The sequence below is a fragment of the Oncorhynchus mykiss genome, chromosome 1 (genome assembly GCF_013265735.2).
Source record: "Oncorhynchus mykiss isolate Arlee chromosome 1, USDA_OmykA_1.1, whole genome shotgun sequence".
Lineage (NCBI taxonomy): Eukaryota > Metazoa > Chordata > Actinopteri > Salmoniformes > Salmonidae > Oncorhynchus > Oncorhynchus mykiss.
Genome location: NC_048565.1, coordinates 16,279,185 through 16,300,703, shown reverse-complemented (window position 1 = coordinate 16,300,703; position 21,519 = coordinate 16,279,185). Strand labels below are relative to the sequence as shown.

At 41.4% G+C, this 21,519-nt stretch overlaps 1 protein-coding gene across 1 annotated transcript in view; it reads left to right on the top strand.

The window, feature by feature from the left end:
* The first annotated feature begins 5,176 nt into the window (after nt 1-5,176).
* The window catches only part of LOC110531395 (glutamate receptor, ionotropic, N-methyl-D-aspartate 3Bb), a 114,014-nt gene continuing 97,671 nt past the window's right edge, over nt 5,177-21,519 (top strand). The window contains exon 1 of the mRNA XM_021614590.2: nt 5,177-5,772. Coding sequence (XP_021470265.2) covers nt 5,320-5,772 — 453 coding nt within the window. The 5' untranslated portion in view covers nt 5,177-5,319. The remainder of the gene's footprint in view (nt 5,773-21,519) is intronic.

The window sequence follows — 21,519 nt, the reverse complement described above, 5'->3', positions numbered from 1 at the left end:
GTTCTAAAATTATTCCGCAAGACACCAGTACCCAAAATGATAGCCTAAATTGCAATGCCTACAAGTTCAGGGACTAATTTTTGTATTTGTATAGGCCTAAATTAAACACTGAATTATTAAAGTGATTGGCTAAAGAACTTTGGAGAATTTAGATAATTTTGAATACACACGTGGATTTAAATACACACTCGAGAGCATACTGACTGGTTGCATCACTGCCTGGTATGGCAACAGCTTGGCCTCCAACCACAAGGCACTACAGAGGGTAGTGCATACGGCCCAGTAAATCACTGGGGTCAAGCTTCCTGCCATGCAGGACCTCTATATCAGACGGTGTCAGAGGAAGACCTTAAAAATTGTCAGACTCCAGCCCCTCTAGTCATAGACTGTTTTCTCTGCTATTGCACAGCAAGCGGTACCGCAGCGCCAAGTCTAGGTCCAAAAGACTTCTTAACAGCTTCTACCCCCGAGCCATAAGACTCCTGAACAGTGTAATCAAATGGCTACCCAGAGTATTTGCGTTGACAAATACTCCCTTTTACCCTCCCCTCCCCACTTTTACGCTGCTGCTACTTTGTTTATTATCTATGCATAGTTGCTTTAACTCTACCTACATATACATATTACCTAAATTACCTCGACTAACCACATTGACTCTGTACCGGTACCCCTGTATATAGCCTCGCTATTGTTATTTTACTGCTGCTCTTTAATTATTTGTTTGTTTTATTTTTTACTTTTTTACTTATCTATTTTTTACTTAACACTTATTTGACTTAAAACTGGTATTGTTGGTTCAGGGCTTGTAAGTAAGCATTTCACTGAATTTGATTTGATGCTGTACAGATACACCTAGCGGACTGAAACTTCACTGTTGAAGGCATAATAAAGCTAGTGCTATCTAGACTTGCGCTGGCAAACAAATCCATTATATTAGCTTCCTAAATGTGAAGTAAACTCAACTGAGTAAGAGAGAAATTAAATCAAATCCACTTTTATTGGTCACATATACATATTTAGCAGATGTTATTGCAGGTGTAGCAAACATGCTTGTGTTTCTAGCTCCAACAGTGCAGTTGTATCTAACAGTTCACAACAATACATACTAACTAAAAGTAAAAGAATAGAATTAAGAAATATATACAAATGAGACGGGTAAAGCAGTATGCAAACATTATTTAAACATTATTAAAGTGACTAGTGTTCCATGATTTAAGTGGCCAGTGATTCCAAGTCTATGTATATAGGGCAGCAGCCCCTGAGGTGCAGGGTTACGTAACCGGGTGGAAGCAAGTGGTGGCTATTTAACAGTCTGATGGCCTTGAGATGGAAGCTGCTTTTTAGTCTCTTGGTCCCAGCTTTGATGCACCGGTACTGACCTTGCCTTCTGGATGATAGCGGGGTGAACAGGACGTAGCTCGGGTCGTTTATGTCCTTGATCTTTTTGACCTTCCTGTGACATCGGGTGCTGTAGGTGTCTTGGATGGCAGGTAGTTTACCCCCAGTGATATCTTGGGCAGACCGCACCACCATCTGGAGAGCCCTGCGGTTGCGGTTGGTGCAGTTGCCGTACCAGGCGGTGATACAGCCCGACAGGATGCTCTCAATTGTGCATCTGTAAAAGTTTGTGAGGGTTTTAGGGATGTCGGTGTCCATAACGTGTCTGATTTCCCTTTGTAGTCCATGAATATCTGTAGACCCTTTCACATACTGTGTCTGAGCCGTTGAATTGCGACTCCACTTTGTCTCTGTACTGACGTTTTTCCTGTTTGATTACCTTACGGAGGGAATAACTACACTGTATTCTGCCATATTCCCAGTCACCTTGCCTTGGTTAAATGCGGTGGTTTGTGCTTTTAGTTTTACACAAATGCTGCTATTTATCCACGGTTTCTGGTTTGGGTAAGTTTTAATAGTCACAGTGGTTACAACATCTCCTATAAACTTCCTGATGAACTATTTAATACCTATTTCCAGTTTATGTGAGTCCCCGTATCCGTGTATTCGTGAATGTCATTCTCAGAGTCTACCTTGAACATATCCCAGTCCACGTGATCAAAATAATCTTGAAGCATGGATTCAGATTGGTCAGACCAGCATTGAATAGACCTTAGCATGGGTACTTCATGTTTGAGTTTCTGCCTATAGAAGGAGAGGAGCAAAAGGGAGTCGTAATCAGATTTGCCGAAGGGAGTGCGGGGGAGGGCCTTGTAGGCATTTAGTAAATTTGAGTAGCAGTGGTCCAACGTTAACTCAGGGAGAGTACTACAGTAAATATTTCTGTAGAACTTCGGTAGCGTTTTCCTCAGATTTGCTTTGTTAAAATCCCCAGCTACAATAAAAGCGGCCTCGGGATATGTGGTTTCCAGTTTGCATAAAGTCCAGTGTAATTCTTTGAGGGCCATCGTGGTATCGGCTTGAGGGGGAATATACACAGCTGTTACTATAACCGAAGATAATTCTCTTGGGGGGTAATATGGTGAGCGTTTGTTATCACAATCACACCATGAGTATTTAATCATTAAACATACACCCCAGCCTTTCTTCTTCCCAGAGAGTTCTTTATTCCCGTCGGCGTGGTGTACTGAGAACCCAGCTGGCTGTATGGATGGGGACTGTATATCCCGAGAGAGCCATGTTTACGTGAAACAGAGTATGTTACAATCCCTGATGTCTCTCTGAAAGGAAATCCTCGGCCTGAGCCTGTCTACTTTATTATCCAGAGACTGAACATTAGCGAGTAATATACTCTGAAGTGGTGGATGGTGTGCCCGCCTCCTGAGTCGGTCTAGAAGTCCACTCTGAATACCTCTTCTCCGCCGGCGGTGTTTTGGAGCAGCCTCTGGAAAAGTTAAATTGCCCTGGGGATACGAACAAAGGATCCAATTCGGGAAAGTCGTATTCCTGGTTGTAATGCTGGCGAGTTACCGCCACTCTGATATCCAAAAGTTCTTTCCGGCTGTATGTAATAACACAAAAAACAATTGTGGGCTAATAATGTAAGAAATAATACACAGAAAAACAAAATACTGCAACAATTCTTAGGAGCTAGAAGCAGAGCTGCCATATCTGTTGACGCCATCTTTTAACTTGAAAACTTGAAAACGTGCAGGATACCTATTTCCAGTTTCCCTGACTTCCGATTTTTTTTTATACTGTGTTATGCTTGTTAGTGTTTCACTCCTCACAGGCCGTTTGGTGTGTGTTTTTTGTTTGTTGGTGAGATGAAACTGCCATAACTCTGAAAGGTATTATTGTACGTCAGAATTGCAACACAAGATTGGTTCAAGCCTAAAATGTTATTCTGTAATCGTAACATGGTGTTTGTATGTTCACAGATAAAATGTCACGTTTACATTTCATGTTTTATGCAGGGATTTTCTTACAATCCTAAGGATATGTACATTAAACCTTTTGGCAGCTATCTGGCTCCATATACCACGCAACATATCATCACGTGACTCCAAGTTTACTTCGATATGATGGTTATTAGGCTAGATCAATATTTGCACATAAAGGCGTTTCCACCGTAATTTCTCGCATAATTAATTTAACTTCCATAAAAAGATCTCACTATGTCAAACAAGCAAATTGTCTGTCAGCATTTATACAATTCTACCGGGATTTAATGTTTCCATCAGCCAGGAAAATAATTCATCTGCATGAAATGACTGGATTGAAACGTGGTTAGTGACAGAACTTTTTAACACGTCTTGGTTGATTGTGTTTGGAAATGATAAAGCTGAAAAATAAACACTTGTAAAAATACGTGTTTGAAGGTTTTTGTTAAATGTATTTTATTCCCAGTAATCCCACAGGAGGCCTATATAAACCAAACAACCCTCTTTTTTAGCCTCTGACAATGTTACGGTAGTATCAGTAAGCTATTCTGGTTAATGACCTTGGTTAAAAAAATATTTTAAAGATCATGCCAATTGGTGGGCCATTATTCTTCTAGTTCTAGTAAAGAGTTAATTCAGTAGGCCTATCTGTTTTATCTACACAAGGTTTTTAATTGGTGCTGGTATTGACTGGTAGTAATTAACATGGTCTGAATATTTGATTTTCTGGAATGTTTGTTTACAGCGCCTTGTCTTTGCATTCATTCAGTACCATAAATCGTTGTTTTGAGCACCATGATATTAACAGTTCAAGAACGCCTCACAAAGCAATCCACATAAATATGTGTTGCTTATCATAACCAAATTACAGTCACATAGATGATGGTCCAATAGTGCTGCTAGATATTTTTCGCCATTTCCATAAAATGGAGGACTTTTAGATTATGTGCATCAAGTCTATTGCTGATATACAATGACTATGTCTATTTCATAATGTATTTCAACATAAACTTTGACTATAAAGGTCCAACTTCAAATCGTAATTGAAATTACATTGTAAGTGCACCTGTTATAGCCTACCTGGTGTGTTATATGTAATTATATACACATTGACACGCATGTATAGCTATATCAAAATCAGTTCCATAGGATGCGTTTAGATTGTGCTTTTATTTCAAGACACTCATAGCCCATGGACTCCAATTCGTGACTTGGCGGTAACAAATAAAAACAACTCAAATGAACTGTTCAGGTTGATTCAGTGCAGTTTCCCAAAGTTAGTTTGGCCTCTCTCCAGCTGAGACTGTATTTTATCCTGGGTTTAAAAGCCGATTTACCATGGAGATTTATTTACCCATGTCCTCTGCGCGTGCCAAGTCATCCGACGCCTGCGCAATTCCGCTTTTTGGTCCAATCACTTGCTCACTCTCAGGAGTGTCACACCTCTTTTTGGACATTCATTAAAAAAATAGATCCTGAGCACGAGCTTTGATGCCCAGAGGCATTTGTGTAAATACATTTGGAATTGAGAGCAACAGTTTCAGGTTGATGTATTAAATGAATGCCACCCCAAATCTTTTTCACAAAGGCTGTTTATTATACATCTGGTTAATGAGAGTTATTTAATGAGGTGGTTTCACTTTTTACTAAAGCTAGTAAGTAAAAAAAAATGCAAGTTCGAAATAAACAAATGTGTCTTCATTTGCCAATAACCCTTCCAATACTCCCGCCTCGCAACTGCTGTTCCGCTAGTGTTCTCTGAGGATGACAGTCCAGTGGTATCTCCGCCTTTCCATCGTGCACCCCCCCCCCTTCTCCTAGTCACACATTCTCAATGTAACTCCATCTGTAGATCACTGGTCATATAATCGTCAACAAAAGGAATAAAGGACCATACAGCAAAGAAAAAGGAAGAAGGAAATAAGGCAAGCGATGCTATCTTCTGACAATACCTCATTCTGTTTGAGAGCGCAGCAGGATGAATTTAATCTTCTCAAGATTATTGGCATACTTTTACTTCGGATTCCAAGTGATTCTACAGTTCTACATCGACCCTTGTCACCTCCATCCCCAGCCGTGTCACATTCTGGCGCAGATAGGAAACACCGTGCGCCTTGGTGCCCTTCTGCCCACCCGCCAGACGGCCAGGGTGCAGGCTGCCCTGAACCGCGCCCTCGCCGGTCTCGCTCAAACTGGGGACAACTTTCTACCTTTCAACCTGAGCCTGGAAGTGGTTCCCCAAGAGCCAGCAAAAGGAGACCCCGAGTCCCTTTTCAGGTGTGTTTGTCAGGCTATCGTTGTTCAGGGGGTCTCCGCTGTGCTCGCCTTCCCCCAGACCCAGGAAGAGATCGTACAAGTGGAATTTATGGCTTCATTTTTGGAAATACCTTTTATAAGCATCATTGAATACGGAGAGCCTCTGAAAACACAGGTAACGCGTTTACATGCAGTTATGTCACAGATTAAGTTGTCTATACAGTGTTTGTTGTCAGGTAACTTTGGCAATTCATATGTCTATCTGTGCGTTATGTTGTGCCAGTGTGCGCAAAAAGTGTCGCGCAGCATTCACCCCCCAATCGAAAACTAGGGTAGTATGTGCAGTTAACAGGGTTTTCTGGAGATCTAGCTTTATATAATACATGTGTGGATATATATATTATGAAAAGAGCACGTGAATACAGTTGCAGTAGTCTTATGCCGAGTAGCCACTATTTTGTCTCTCCAACTTGCCTTTTTCGATTTCTACCCCCAGTGTCAGGGTTTTGGTCCTTATAATATGACATTTTCCCTCTGAATCTGACATTTCGTTTTCAATGGAGATTTTATTCAAAAGTAGGTGCAATTGTTGAACTGATCACATACAAGGTCTGTCGCGGTAGAGCACTGTGCGAGAGGGCACTGGTTGTAATCCAAAAATGATTTCCATCATAGGCTATACTTTCCATTCCGTCCTGAAGCCATTCGTTTCTCATTTATAAGTGAGCAGAATACATTGCCAATGTATATGTTTGCATTTGGGCCATAATGTGATTATGTGCTCATTGTGCTGTGTGAAATGCTGTTGTCCACCGCAGACTCACTAGTAATGGTTATTGATTCGCCCTATATGAATCTTCTTGGTGACATGGAATGAGCTACAGCTAATCAGCATATTATTGCAACACAAGAGGCGTCATCCGAAGGCAGAGTATTTGTTTGTTTTCTTCTAAAACTTAGATTAGCCTTCTACATTTTTACATATGACAATTCATTTTTTATTTTAGCTTTATTTAACTAGGCAAGTCAGTTAAGAACAAATTCTTATTTTTACAATGACTTGACAATGACTTTTTTTTTACCTACCTACACACACTTCTATCTGCATATTATAGAACGTCAGTGACTTCGGAGCAATGTGAAGCAACGTGACTGTCATGGTAAAAAGGCTCCGCAATGATTTCCCTCAAAATGTTGCATATCGGTAACTTCTAGAGAGACCATGACATTGTTCATTCGCCTTGTTGATAAGGGACAAGGCCGTGTACTTGAGAGAATTTCACCATCTTTCATTCAATATGTCTCTGAAAATATGTATGATTTCACAGTGGAAGTGGAATTGGTATTGCTATTCCCCTTGGCATGCAAGGGAGACGATGTGCACATACATCTTGCAAATGATAAGATTCCTTTTGATCACTGCAAGCTCGGGAATTCTTGGGGAGAGCTTTCCCTCAAATCTGAGAGAGAAAGGGAGGCAGGGGTTAGAGTTTGAGACACAAAACTGGGAAGTGCAGCTACAGTATGCCTATACTGATTGAAAGCTTGCACTCTTGTCTCATTTTGTATTCATTTTGCCATCAAAATCAAGATCACACCACAACAATGGCTAATGTTGCATCCTGCCCTGTCTTTCAGAGAGTTTGATCAGCACCGCATGAGATGACAGGGGGTTTGGCTGGGCTCTGGCAGTCTCTGTCTGACCCTGCAGGCCTGTCATGCTGTATCTAATGCACCTGTCCCAGGTTTAAGATACTCCTGAATAATGGTGACAGTTCCACACCACCAGCTGAGCCACCCCAGTCAGTCAGCCAGTCAGTCAGTCAGGCAACCTGCCATAGCATGATTTCTCAGAGAGCTCACTCTGGCAGTTCCAGCAGGAGTCTCTAGCTGTGGCTCTCTTATGGTTGTTCTCTGTCTCTTTCTGTCTGTCGGTCTGTCACCCTCTCATTGTCTCTCGGTTTCTCTCTCGTCAATGGGTGCTTCCCTTTTTTCCTTATCGGCACTAACATGAAAGAACTGGACAGCTGTCTACGCAAATGGGCAGTAAGTGTCCTCCATGTTGCTTCCACCTATCCTGCTTTTTCATATCAGTGCAGATAAAGGAGAGGAGGGAAAGCAACTTTATGAAACCCGCCTCTGTTTAACCTGCCTCTGTTTAGGTAAAAAGCTGAGGGATGGGCCTGTAACCTGTAACCACTCTCAAATTCATAGACAGCTATGGATGCAAGGACTGACCATCATTGATATCAAAAGTATAGTTTTAACCCTGTTTTGAGTCTAGATAGTATTTGTTTACATTTATATTATTTGCAAACATTGGAGTAAAACAAGCTTTTATTTTGGGTTCTGATAGGGTACGACAGTTGAACTAAGCTCATGAGGCATTTATATTAAGTTATATTCTTCAAGAATCAATGGGTATTTGCTTAATTTTAAGTCCCAAAGCGGATGTAGCAAATAAGGATTCTAGATAAAAGCACACCTTTAGCTGTATGTCTGTGCCTCCACCCTCCACTAGTCATGGACTGTTCTCTCTGCTGCTGCATGGCAAGCGGTACTGGAGAGCCAAGTCTAGGTCCAAAAGGCTTCTTAACAGCTTCTACCTCCAAGCCATAAGACTCCTGAACAGCTAATTAAAGGGCTACACAGACCCCTCTTTTACCCTACTGCTACTTGCTGTTTATTATCTATGCATAGTCACTTTAACTCTAGCTACATGTACACTACCGTTCAAAAGTGTGGGGTCACTTAGAAATGTCCTTTTTTTTTTAAAGGAAATCAAGTTTTTTGTCCGTTAAAATAGCATCAAATTGATCAGAAATACAGTGTAGACATTCTTAATGTTGTAAATGACTACTGTAGCTGGAAACGGCTGATTTTTTAAATGGAATATCTACATAAGCGTACAGAGGCCCATTATCAGCAACCATCACTCCTGTGATTCAATGGCACGTTGTGTTAGCTAATCCCAGTTTCTAATTTTAAAATGATAATTGATCATTAGAATACCCTTTTGCAATTATGTTAGCACAGCTGACAACTGTTGTTCTGATTAAAGAAGCAATAAAACTGGCCTTCTTTAGACTAGTTGAGTATCTGGGGCATCAGCATTTGTGGGTTCGATTGCAGGCTCAAAATGGCCAGAAACAAAGACCTTTCTTCTGAAGCTCGTCAGTCTATAGTTGTTCTGAGAAATGAAGGCTATTCCATGCGAGAAATTGCCAAGAAACTGAAGATCTCGTACAACGCTGTGTACTACTCCCTCCACAGAACAGCACAAACCGTCTCTAACCAGAATAGAAAGAGTGGGAGGCCCCGGTGCCCAATTGAGCAAGAGGACAAGTACATTAGAGTGTCTAGTTTGAGAAACAGACGGCTCACAAGTTCTCAACTGGCAGCTTCATTAAATAGTACCCGCAAAACACCAGTCTCAACGTCAACAGTGAAGAGACGACTCCGGGATGCTGGCCTTCTAGGCAGAGTTGCAAAGAAAAATACATATTTCAGACTGGCCAATAAAAAAAAGATTGAGATGGGCAAAAGAACACAGACACTGGACAGAGGTCATTTACAACATTAACAATGTCTACACTGTATTTCTGATCAATTTGATGCTATTTTATTGGACAAAAAAATAGTGTTTCTTTCAAAAACAAGGACATTTCTAAGTGACCCCAAACTTTTGAACGTTAGTGTACATATTACCTCAATTACCTCGACTAATCGGCACACTGTGTCACGTTCTGACCTTTATTTCCTTTGTTTTGTCTTTATTTAGTATGGTCAGGGAGTGAGTTGGGGTGGGCAGTCTATGTGTGTTTTTCTATGTTGGGGTTTTGAGTTCAGCCTAGTATGGTTCTCAATCAGAGGCAGGTGTCGTTAGTTGTCTCTGATTGAGAATCATACTTAGGTAGCCTGGGTTTCACTTTTGAGTTGTGGGTGTTTGTTTCCGTGTGAGTGTTTGTTGCCACACGATACTGTTTTGTTCGTTTCACGTTTATTGTTTTGTAGTGTTCAGTTTATGTCTTTAAATAAACATTATGGACACTTACCACACTGCGCATTGGTCCTCCTTCTCACTACTCCTCCTCAGACGAGGAAGAGGAATGCCGTTACACACTGACTCTGTACCGGTACCCCCTGTATATAGCCTCACTATTGTTATTTTACTGCTGCTGTTTAATTATTTGTTACTTTTGTTTAAAATGTTTTACTTATTTATTTTTTACTTAACACTTTTTTCTGAACTTCTTAAAGCATTGTTGGTTAAGGGCTTGAAAGTAAGAATTTCACTGTAAGGTGAACCTGTTGTATTCGGCGCATGAGACAAATACAATTTGATTTGATTTGTCAGTTGGTGTTTGTTAGTTGATGTGGTGGCAGGCCACGGGATTGTGTGTGCTTGTCTTTCAGCTGTTGATGCTCCTGTCCTGACATGTGCGTAGTTGCTACGTCAGTGTGTCTTCATGTGCTGTACAGGCCTTACCAGTTTCAGACGGCTTATATCACAAGGAAGGTACTCTAACATATTTAAAGGAAAAAAATCACACACTAAATCTTAGGGTAGGGAGAGAAAAGAGCACACATTTGTCTTGTTTAATGTCTGCCCATTAAAATCGCTTTGGAGGGTTCCTTAACTGACTTTTAAATTATCACTTGACTGAATGGGGAAAGAGATGGGAGGCGGAACTCACACACAGTCCACCCACCTGGAGTGTTTAATACCAATTCACTAGATTCTGCTAGATAATGCTATGATCAGCAGGACATGAAACGTGTCAGAATCATTCATGACAAAAAATTTACAATGTCATGACACACAGCAGTGGGCATTAATGGCCATACCTTCATGGTTAGCCAACAAGTCAACTGCCCAGTAAATCACTCATGACAGTGTTCAGAAATGTGCCATGAACTTACATGAGCAGTATTGCAGGAGTCATGTCTAGAGCCCGACCAATATGTTTTTGGGGGTCCAATTCCGATTTTGGGGGGGGGACAAAACTTACCAATACTGATATCTGCTAATGTACTGTTTTACGCAGGGGAAATGAATATGTTACATTTTTCCACTCTGAATTCTCGTAAATTGCTATCCAAAAGAGCAATTGTCAAAGAAATACTGTATGCTTCAAGTGTTGATTTCTTACATTGTGAAATGAATGACATATCATGAGAATGGCTGCAAGTGTACAGATAAGCATGAGGTTCTCTTTTTTCATTCTATTGAATATCGGTTACCGGTGGAATTATCGTCCAATACCGATATGTAGAGTTTATCTAAGGCCCTGATTGGTCCATTAGCTCCACTAGGAGAGATATTTATAACTTCTCAGAAATGTACAGATCAACTAGCCCATGTCAGCTAACATTGTTTAGCCAGGTTGTTTTGCCCATACATTTTGTTGTAATGTATGTTGGGAAGTGCAATAAAACAAAATGTGTTGTCGCCCCGGACAAAGACACTTAGACACAAATAGAATCACATGTGCTTGTCCAGGGCTACAACAACAAAAATGTGCTTTTGGGGGTACTGGAGGAGTTGGGAAACACTGATGGGTTAATGTCATGGCCTTTGATGTCTTACTCTGTATCTAAAATGACTTTGAAAAATAGGATGATCCCTGTGCCAGGATATCATTTATTCAATGTCTACATGTCATAGTTTTATGTAGGTCATATGCTATGTTCAGTATTGTATACATTGCGTTTCACACAATATGAAGGCGACACAAAGAGCCTTTCAATCCTGTAAAAAGTGCGATGCTGGTATGGGAATGGCATTACATACATGGGGAAGAGCAGAGATGGGGATCTTAGACACAATAAAGTTCCTCTCCCTTGCCTTCTTCAGTCTGCCAATCAGTCTAAAAGCTCTCATTGGTCTGCACTGTGGCACATGTTGTGAAACAAAAAATTGATGACAGTGAGTAATATAGAGGGCTTGTAGAACACAATGCCTTATTAGAAAGGGGGGATTGGCTGGCTTCCAGCTCCTTTGAGATGCATATTAGTGCCTAGAGCCGAGTCTACTTTAGATCAGACACTGAGATAGAACTATGGGCTCTGTGAGTGGATTAAGCTGAAAGATGGTCCCTGCTGTTCTGGTGAAATGTTTGCTTTAACAAGCATGGTGAGGTCTTGCAAACTGAGATTGTCATACTTTGCTTTCCCGGGCGAGTTTGCCGACTGCACTTGTAATGCAAGCGTGCTTATAAATGAACCGATCATCACTTGAGATGTGAGGCGCAGCCTGTTTCAAAGCTTTAAAAGTGAATCGCTATCAAAACCCTGTAATCTGTTTGAAGATTTGCTGTTGTTTGTGGCAAGCAGACATGATTGTGGCTGCTCTTAACTGTAGAGCTAAACCTCTAATTATTTGCTCAATGGAAATGGTCATAGTGAGTGTGACAGGCAATTAACGCTGCCAGTTTTATGTGTTGGTTATAAATGGTTTGTTAATATTGCACAATGATTAAGCTAATATCACAGTAGGTACCAAGTCCTTTTATTTTTTAAATGTAGCTTTTATTTAACTAGGCAAGTCAGTTAAGATCAAATTCTTATTTACAATGACCGCCTACCCCAGCCAAACCCGGACGACGCTGGGCCAATTGTGCGCCGCCCTATGGGACTCCCAATCACAGCCGGTTGTGATACAGCCTGGAATCGAACCAGGGTCTGTAGAGACGCCTCTAGCACTGAGATGCAGTGCCTTATACCGCTGAGCCACTCGGGAGCCCCTTTTTTCAAGATTAAAATACCAAGCTGTGATGTACCTCTAATGCAAACAGCATTAACAGTAATCATGCCATGTTCTCATTTGAGAACTCCTGAGACATTAACTGTCATGGTGCCTTTTTCTGCTGCGGTTGGGCCAAGTGGATTGATTCTCAGAAATATTCAGCAATTTGCCCCCCTTCGCTTCATAATTCTAGAATCTCATTTAATCTTATTTCTCAGTGGTTCAGCACTAGGCATTTTCTCAGTAGGTCGTTACGCTTAATGAATCGTCTGCCCCAGAGAAATGTTTACAGATGAGTTTGTAGAGAAACACATATTGGAGAGAAATGGATTTTGCCTGAGGGTTCAAATACATTTCTTGCTCCATCCCAATGATAGAGGGCAAAGGCACAACTTTCAGAGAGGCTAACTTTCCTCCTTATGCAATTTACTTGAGTGTAACATTTAATTGGGATTATCTTTAGTGAGATTCTTGACTGCTTTGTTAAATATGGGGTAAAGCTCTGGTGTGAAAGCTCTTTTGTGTCAATGTGTTTCTTTACCGCCCAATCCGGGCTTTGCTGTCAGCAGCAGAAGTTGGGCTTGCAGTGGTGGAAGTCAAGGCAGGCCAGTGCATTAGAGGAAAAAGGTCTGAGTCAGTAGACTCCTGAGCACCACAGATAGAGGCCTTCCTTTCATACCGCGGGGTCCAGTTTCCGCTCAAGGGACAAAGGGCAGGGAGCAAGACGATTAAAACTCCCCCTTTCCCAAGACTTTGCCACAGCAGAACTAGAGGAGATGAGTCATCAAAGGGGATTTGGTTCACAAATGTCTAGCAAAGGTGATTAAAGAGAAGGGACCTGGTTTGACACCCCTGATTCTTCTATTCGTTTCAGAGGCGCATTCCTATTTGGGCAGCATCTGAACTTTGACCTATTTCTGTTTGCTATTTCCCCCACCAATAAGAGGCGTTGCTGTTCACACTAAGAGGCTTTAACAGACCTCAGGGATGGGTGTTAGAAAACATGAGAAATGGGATTCAGAATATGCTGACATATACAGTAGCTCCATTTCCCTTTCCTCCAGGCAGAGTATGTGAGTGGAGTGGAGCTGGAATGGAGCTGGCGTGAGGAACGGAGCTGGAGCGAGGAGTGGAGCGTTCCCAATTTGACTGGAGCGCGGCGTAAGATTCCTAAAAGCTGGAGCGTCGGCTTTCTCGTCTGTACCAATTTGCTCCAGTGGCACTCACTCCACGAGCTCAGGACATGCCCGGCCCAGCATGCATTTGTAGCCTACTTGTGTGCTGCTTTAGCTACTGTCATGGAGTTCGCTGAATATTTTCATAAAGAAACTGATTAAACACACAGGTGCTAAATCAAGGTGACTTACAAAGATGAGGACCAAGAGAGGGAGTGTGGTGATGTAGTGTCCACAACTAAATAATCATTGTGTAATCTGAAAAGACACATATCCCGAAAACATGATGGTGTACTTACTACGTACACATGTTAAAAGAAAGGAACGAGGTGGGTAGATAACTAAATACGTCATTGTAGAAAAGTATTCATAAACTAAAAATCTGATCTCTTAAACCTTTCATTCATTTTTGTTCTATTATCTATACAATAGGGCATTAATTGATTTTGGCCCAATAGGCCTGGTATATTCCCACGTTCAAGGAGCTTTCCGCTTTGATTAGGTTGTTTTGCCTAAAAACCTTTAGGCCTACTGTACCGATAGAAAAATAAATAAAAACTCTGCATCTCTGCCCAGCCTTGCAAGAGTGATCAAAAGGGTGTTTAGCATCCTCAGTGGCTATGCAAGTGTGTAGAGGGTATTCTCTGCTGCTGTCCCGCTCCCCAGGCACCATCAAGCTTTAAAAAAACATTACAAATTCTTATTTACAATGACGGCCTACCAAAAAGAAAAAGGCCTCCTGCGGGGACGGGGGCTGTGATTAAAAAGAAAAAGAAATGAAATAAATAATATAGGACAAAACACATCACTACAAGAGAGACAACACAACACTACATAAAGAGAGACCTAAGACAGCAACATAGCATGGCAGCAACACATGACAACACAGCATGGTAGCAACACAACATGACAACAACATGGTACTGTAGCAACACAACATGGCAGCAGCACAACATGGTAGCAGCACAAAACATGGTACAAACATTATTGGGCACAGCCAACAGCACAAAGGGCAAGAAGGTAGGGACAACAATACATCACTCAAAGCAGCCACAACTGTCAGTAAGAGTGTCCATAATTAAGTCTTTGAATGAAGAAATTGAGATAAAACTGTCCAGTTTGAGTGTTGCGGCTCGTTTCCAGTCGCTAGCTGCAGCGAACTGAAAAGACGAGCGACCCAGGTATATGTGTGCTTTGGGGACCTTTAACAGAATGTGACTGGCAGAACGGGTGTTGTATGTGGAGGATGAGGGCTGCAGTAGGTATCTCAAATAGGGAGGAGTGAGGCCTAAGAAGGTTTTATAGATAAGCATCAACCAGTGGGTCTGGCGACGGGTATTCAGAGATGACCAGTTTACAGAAGTGATGTGATGTGTCCTATAAGGAGCATTGGTGGCAAATATGATGGCCTAATGGAAAAGAACATCTAGCCGCTCGAGAGCACCCTTACCTGCCTATCTATAAATTATGCCTCCGTAATCTAGCATGGGTAGGATGGTCATCTGAATCAGCGTTAGTTTGGCAGCTGGGGTGAAAGAGGAGCAATTACGACAGAGGAAACCAAGTCTAGATTTAACCTTAGCCTGCAGCTTTGATATGTGCTCAGTCTAGCCATACTCCCAAGTACTTGTATGAGGTGACTGCCTCAAGCTCTAAATCATCAGAGGTAGTAATCACACCTGTGGGGAGAGGGGCATTCTTCTTACCAAACCACATGACCTTTGTTTTGGAGGTGTTCAGAACAAGGTTAACGGCAGAGAAAGCTTGTTGGACACTAAGAAAGCTTTGTTGTAGATTGGTTAACATAAAATACGGGGAGGGGCCAGCTGAGTATAAGACCGTATCATCTGCATATAAATGGATGAGAGAGCTTCCTACTGCCTGAGCTATGTTGCTGATGTAAATTGAGAAGAGTGTGGGGCCTAGGATCGAGCCTTCGGGTACTCCCTTGGTGACAGGCAGTGGCTGAGACAGCAGATTTTCTGACTTTATACACTGCACTCTTTGAGAGAGGTAGCTAGCAAACCAGGCCAAAGACCCCTCAGAGACCCCAATACCCTTAGCTGGCCTACAAGAATGGAATTGTCTACCGTATCAAAAGCTTTGGCTAAGTCATTAAAAATAGCAGCACAACATTGCTTAGATTTAAGGGCAATGGTGACATCATTGAGGATCTTTAAGGTTGCAGTGACACATCCATAACCTGAGCGGAAACCAGATTGCATACCGGAGAGAATACTATAGACATCAAGAAAGCCAGTCAGTTGATTATTGACAAGTTTTTCCAACACTTTTGATAAACAGGGCAAAATAGAAATATGCCTATAACATTTAGGCTCAGCTTGAGCTCCCCCTTTAAATAAAGGACAAACTGTGGCTGCCTTCCAAACAATGGGAACCTACCCAGAGAGAAGAGACAGGTTAAAAAGGTCAGAGATAGGCTTGGTGATTATAGGGGCAGCAACCTTAAAGAAGAAAGGTTCTAAACCATCTGACCCAGATGTTTTTTTGGGGTCAAGTTTAAGGAGCTCCTTTTGCACCTCGGACTCAGTGACCGCCTGCAGGGAGAAAGTTTGTAGCTGGGCAGGGGAAAAAGAGGGAGGATCATCGGGGCTAGTCGCATTAGAAGGGGTGGGAGATGAGGAAATGTTGGACAGGCAAGGAGGCAAATAGGAATCCTGACTTAATGAAGTGGTGATTAAAACGCTCAACCATGTGTTTCTTGTCAGTAATACCACATCATCAACTTTAAGGGACATGGGCAGCTGTGAGGAGGAGGGTTTATTCTCCAGGTCTTTAACTGTTTTCCAGAACTTCTTGGGGTTAGACCCACAAAGAGTGAACTGCTCCTTAAAGTAACTAACTTTGGCCTTCTGGATAGCCTGAGTGCACGTATTCTCATTTGCCTGTACGAGAGCCAGTCAGCCTGAGTTTGCGTGTGCCAAGCCTTTCGCCAAATGCAATTTTTGAGGTGGAATAACTCTGTAAGATCACGGTCGAACCAGGGGCTGAACCTTTTTTTAATTCTCATTTTCTTTATGGGGCGTGTTTGTTAACAATACCACTGAAGATATAAAAAAAGAAGGTCCAAGAGTCTTCGACAGAGGGGATCAAGCTGATTCTATACCAATTTACAGAGGCCAGGTCATGAAGGAAAGCTTTGCTCATGAATGTTTATTAGCAAGCGTCTATGACAAATCAGGACAGGTCTTTCACTGAGCAGCCATTACGAACACAGGCTGTAAAACAGTGATCACTAAGGTCATTACAGAAAACACCAGACTGATACCTATCAGGATTATTTGTGAGGATAACATCGAGGAGAGTAGCCTTTCTGGGTGTTTGAAGTCATACCTTGTGGGATTGGTAATAATCTGAGAAAGATTTAGGGAGTCCCATTGCTTTAGGACTTGGTCAGGTGGATAAAGCATGTCCCAGTTTAGGTCACCTAGCAGGATGAATTCAGACTTAGTTTAAGGGACCAGGAAAAAGCTTAGGGCAGGTAGGGTACAGGCCGGTGCTGATGGAGGATGATAATGCCCAGCAACAGTCAACAAAGAGCTATTTGAAAGTTGAATGCTTATAACCAGCAAATCAAATTATTTGGGGACAGACTTGGTGGATTGTAGCTGTGAACCCACACTTCCAATTGATCGATTTAGGTAATAAGCTTCTAGTGTTAACGTGCAGAAAACCCAGGCTTTTACGAGAGCAGATTTCAGTGAAACAGATATCAGAGCACAAATCAGAATTGAGGCTAGCAACATTAGCTGGACCAGAGTGTACATGCACATTTCCAGATAAAGCCTGAAGCCACAGACTGTCCAAACTCATGTTTCTAAAAATGAATTTTAAAAATGAATTCAAAGGCACTATTAAGTAATTTTTTGTTTAATTTGAATTTCACTCTAAGTTAGTCACAGCCTATGTGCTCAATTTATTGACTGCTGATTTAATCTGATGAAATGTTGTTTAAATGCTGAGCTCTTTATGTCCCTACCAGCCTATTGTGTCGCACTCACAAATGCTTGTTTTTCTTTGTAGGCCATAGCCTTGAAATAATTGAAATTAAATAGCCTAAATAATTAATTTTAGGCTCCCTGTCTAGCTCCTGACTATTTCATGTTTACATGCTGTTTAATATGACATGTAACCTATTTAGAGTGTTTATATGCTGTTTAATATGACATGTGGCCTATTTGAAATTGTGTGCTTCTTACATTCACATTTTCATGTTTATGCAAATACTTTTCATTCAAATCCATATGGTTTGGTTTCAATACTTCAAAACCAAATGGTAGATCCAAGTCATCACAAAAATAGATGGGTGTTGGTTAATTAGAGATTTTAGTGAATGGAGCGATATTATATATTTTTTCTGTGATATGCACACAAGCTGTCACAGAGCGATTTTTAGCAGAGCGGTTGGAAAGGATGGAGCACCAGAGCAATGCACCAGCTCTAACCGCTCAACTCTGCTCACATGCTCTGCCTCCAGGAGAAAGCACATACATACACGTACTGTTCACCATAGAAATCTTAGAAGTCTCTTTCCTGTCTCTTCATTATGCAAACGCAGATTCACCATAATGGCAGTCTGTTAGGGCTCAAACACACCAATTGCCATTGATGGCCAAGAGTACTTAGCACCAGTGTAATTTACGATGAGGGAGGACAATTTTTTTTCTATTACAGCAGCATATTTTATGACTGTCATTCATATTTCATTAAACCAGCTCAATGTAACATCGATAGGTTTAGGCTACTACTTGATACTCAAATGTTCCCTATAACCATCATGAGGTTGCTTCAACCTAGCCTACGAATGAAAGTTTACAGGTCAATAGAAAACCATGGAGTAATCAAGGTGACAGACAGTGACACATTCATTACCGCCTTGCACACGCTAACACGTCATAGTCAATATAGCTAGCTACTAGAAGGCTAATGTAGACCTTCATTGCAAAACAGTGTGTTTTAATCAATTATTTGGTGACGTGAATATATTTAGTGTAGTTTTATCTAAAAAAGGATAACCTTTTTATTGCTTCAATATGTTTTGTCTCTTCTGAAATTCACTGAGGAGGATGGTCCGCCCAGGTTAGGGCGAGAAGAGGGACAGAAGCAACACTTACATTGACGCTGTTGACCCAGATCACTCAGTTGAGCTCTGCCCAGCTGCTGGGGTTGCTGCTGAGAAGGAAGAGGTCAAAGGGAGGTGAGTGTAACCAGTGTAAAGTGGCTAGCTAGTTTGCAATGAGCACGAGTAGCGTTTCAATCGGTGACATCACTCACTCTGAGACCTTGAAGTAGTTGGTTCCCATGGCTTTTGTGGAGCGATAGGTATTATTTTTTTTAAACTAGGCAAGTCAGTTAAGAACAAATTATTATTTACAAAGACAGCTTAGGAACAGTGGGTTAACTGTACGTTGTCAACTCAGGGATTCGATTCACCAACCTTTCAGTTACTGGCCCAACGCTCTAACCACTAGGCTGCCGGCCCAGGTAATGATGGTAATGATGCTTCGTGGAAGCAGTTGTTGATGTTTTCAGAGGGTCTCTGATTCAAGCCCAGGTTGGGGCAAGGAGAGGTACAGAAGCAACACTGTTACACAAGCTGGAGGTGCAGACTGGACTAGGGGACCGTGTTGGTGACAAAAAGGTGTGTTTATTTTAAGATAATCTTGTAATGATACTGCTGTAAACCTAGGGTTGTTAATCATTGTTTGCCTCCCCCTCAACAGTCTGCCAGCAGTAGAGCTAACTGGATCTGGCCCGTCTTGGCATCAGGCTAGTGGCTCCATTTAACAATGACAGTGACGCATGAGTCCAGTGAGCAATGGCACTGGACTGCCATTCTGATTTGGACCTGAAAAAACACCCTTGGTCCAACATACAGTAACAGGCAAAAGTTTGGACACCTACTCATATGTGTTATTTCATAGTTTTGATGTCTTCACTATTATTGATGAAAGTACCAGTCAAAAGTTTGGACACACCTACTAATTCAACTTTTGACTGGTCCACTATTATTCCCTATTATTCTCCAATATACACTACCAGTCAAAAGTTTGGACACCTACTCATATGTGTTATTTCATAGTTTTGATGTCTTCACTATTATTCTACAATCTAGAAAATTATCAAATAAAGAAAAACCCTTGAATTAGTAGGTGTGTCCAAACTTTTGACTGGTACTGTTCGTCATCTGGGCGTTTCTGTGAATTGCTTTTTAAACCAACAAATTAACTGAGAGGGATAAGCGTACCTATATCAAATGATGTACTGTACACAATGCAATGTATGTCAGTGCTGAAAATGTATGTGTAGTAAGTAACTGTGATGGCTGAGAGACGTATTTTTAAGCGATTACATTTGATACACTGTAGTAGGAATATGAAAATACTGCACATAAAAGTTATGTTTGGCTTGTAAAAGCATATGTTGACACTGTGGCAAAACTTGAATTCATTTGAAATCAAGCCTAGTTTTTCTATTGGAATCAGGGCTTTGAAATCAAGCCTAGTTTTTCTATTGGAATCAGGGCTTTGAAATCAAGCCTAGTTTTGTAGTTTTGATACTGATCTTAATGGTATCAGCTGTTTCCAAAAAAATCAATACTCCCATTTGTTGTTCTTAACGCTGTATTGATCTCAGATCTAACTAAAAAGAGATTCATATCAGTGGCTTAGCATGTAATTCATATAATTTTCCAGGGACATTCTGGCATAACTACTGTTTGTTTTGGTTATTGCTCGAATTGCAGATATTATTTTTGTTGAGTGATTTATTTATTTTTTTACATTAGAGGCAGACTGTACTCAATCACGGTATTGTTTGGCTACTGTTGTTGCACTTTGCCAAGATAAACAACCTTGGATTATAACGCAGTCCCAAAAAAGTATTTCATTTGCCCGTATTCCAATGTTCCCTCAGTGGATTTGTTTTTCATCACAGAGTATATCTGTATATTTATATATCTGTATTTTCTATTAATTTCACAACTTTTTCGCAAGAACGCCTCAGTACCATTTCCAAGACGACATAGATCACAAAGACGCTATTCGATTACAACCATATAAACAAGTGCAGGAAATAAAGGTGTCAGGTCAGACTGTGAAATGACCCCCAATATGGCCCAGTGAGTGAATATAATCAATACGATGTCACGCTCTCAGACCCCTCTGTGTTATTTCTGATTCACAGAGCATGGCTATTGACCTATCATTACTCTTAGAAGCCCTCCACTCTGCATCATTGCATATGAATTCAGCTGACTGTTTTTTTGTTGGATGAAGCAGCACAGCGAGAACGAGAGACCAGTCCAGCACCAGGGCTAGATGGAGTGTGCTGGCATCTCACTTCAGAGCTAATCCATTGTCTTCCCCTCTGACTGCAAACAGCGTTTTGGCAGGCACCGTGGCTCCCTGAATTCTGCATTCGGCTCGTTCGCCTGCCAAAGACTCTCCTGCAGCCTTGCCGCTGCGCCCTTGTTATTGTCCAACCTGTAGTTGTGTTAAGCTCTTCTTGTTAAGGTCGTGACCACCATTTTTTTGACACAACCTCATTTGCCCTCCTCTATAATCTAAATAATCCCTCTTTGGTGAGTTTATTGCAGAATTTGCTCTGCAACAACCATCCATGCCAACCCTTGAATTAAACATTGTCCAGACATTACGAGGTCCAGAGGTCCAATTTTCCCCATCAATGCTAAAGTGGGGGTCTTTAAATAGACTAGGTACTTCAGCCAGGACCCCCTCCCCCTCAGAAATGTAAAATCGTTTGAAATAAATAGCTTCTACTTTTCAGTTTATTGAGAAGTCATTATTGATTATTGAATTGTAATTTTAGTTTACTTCCTGAATTGACTGCATTCAATTCGAATTGAGCCCAACCCGTTCTGCCCTTGAGCAAGGCAGTTAACCTCCTACAACAACTGCTCCCTGGGCGCTGATGACGATTACGGCAGCCCCCCGCACCTCTCTGATTCAGAGGGTTT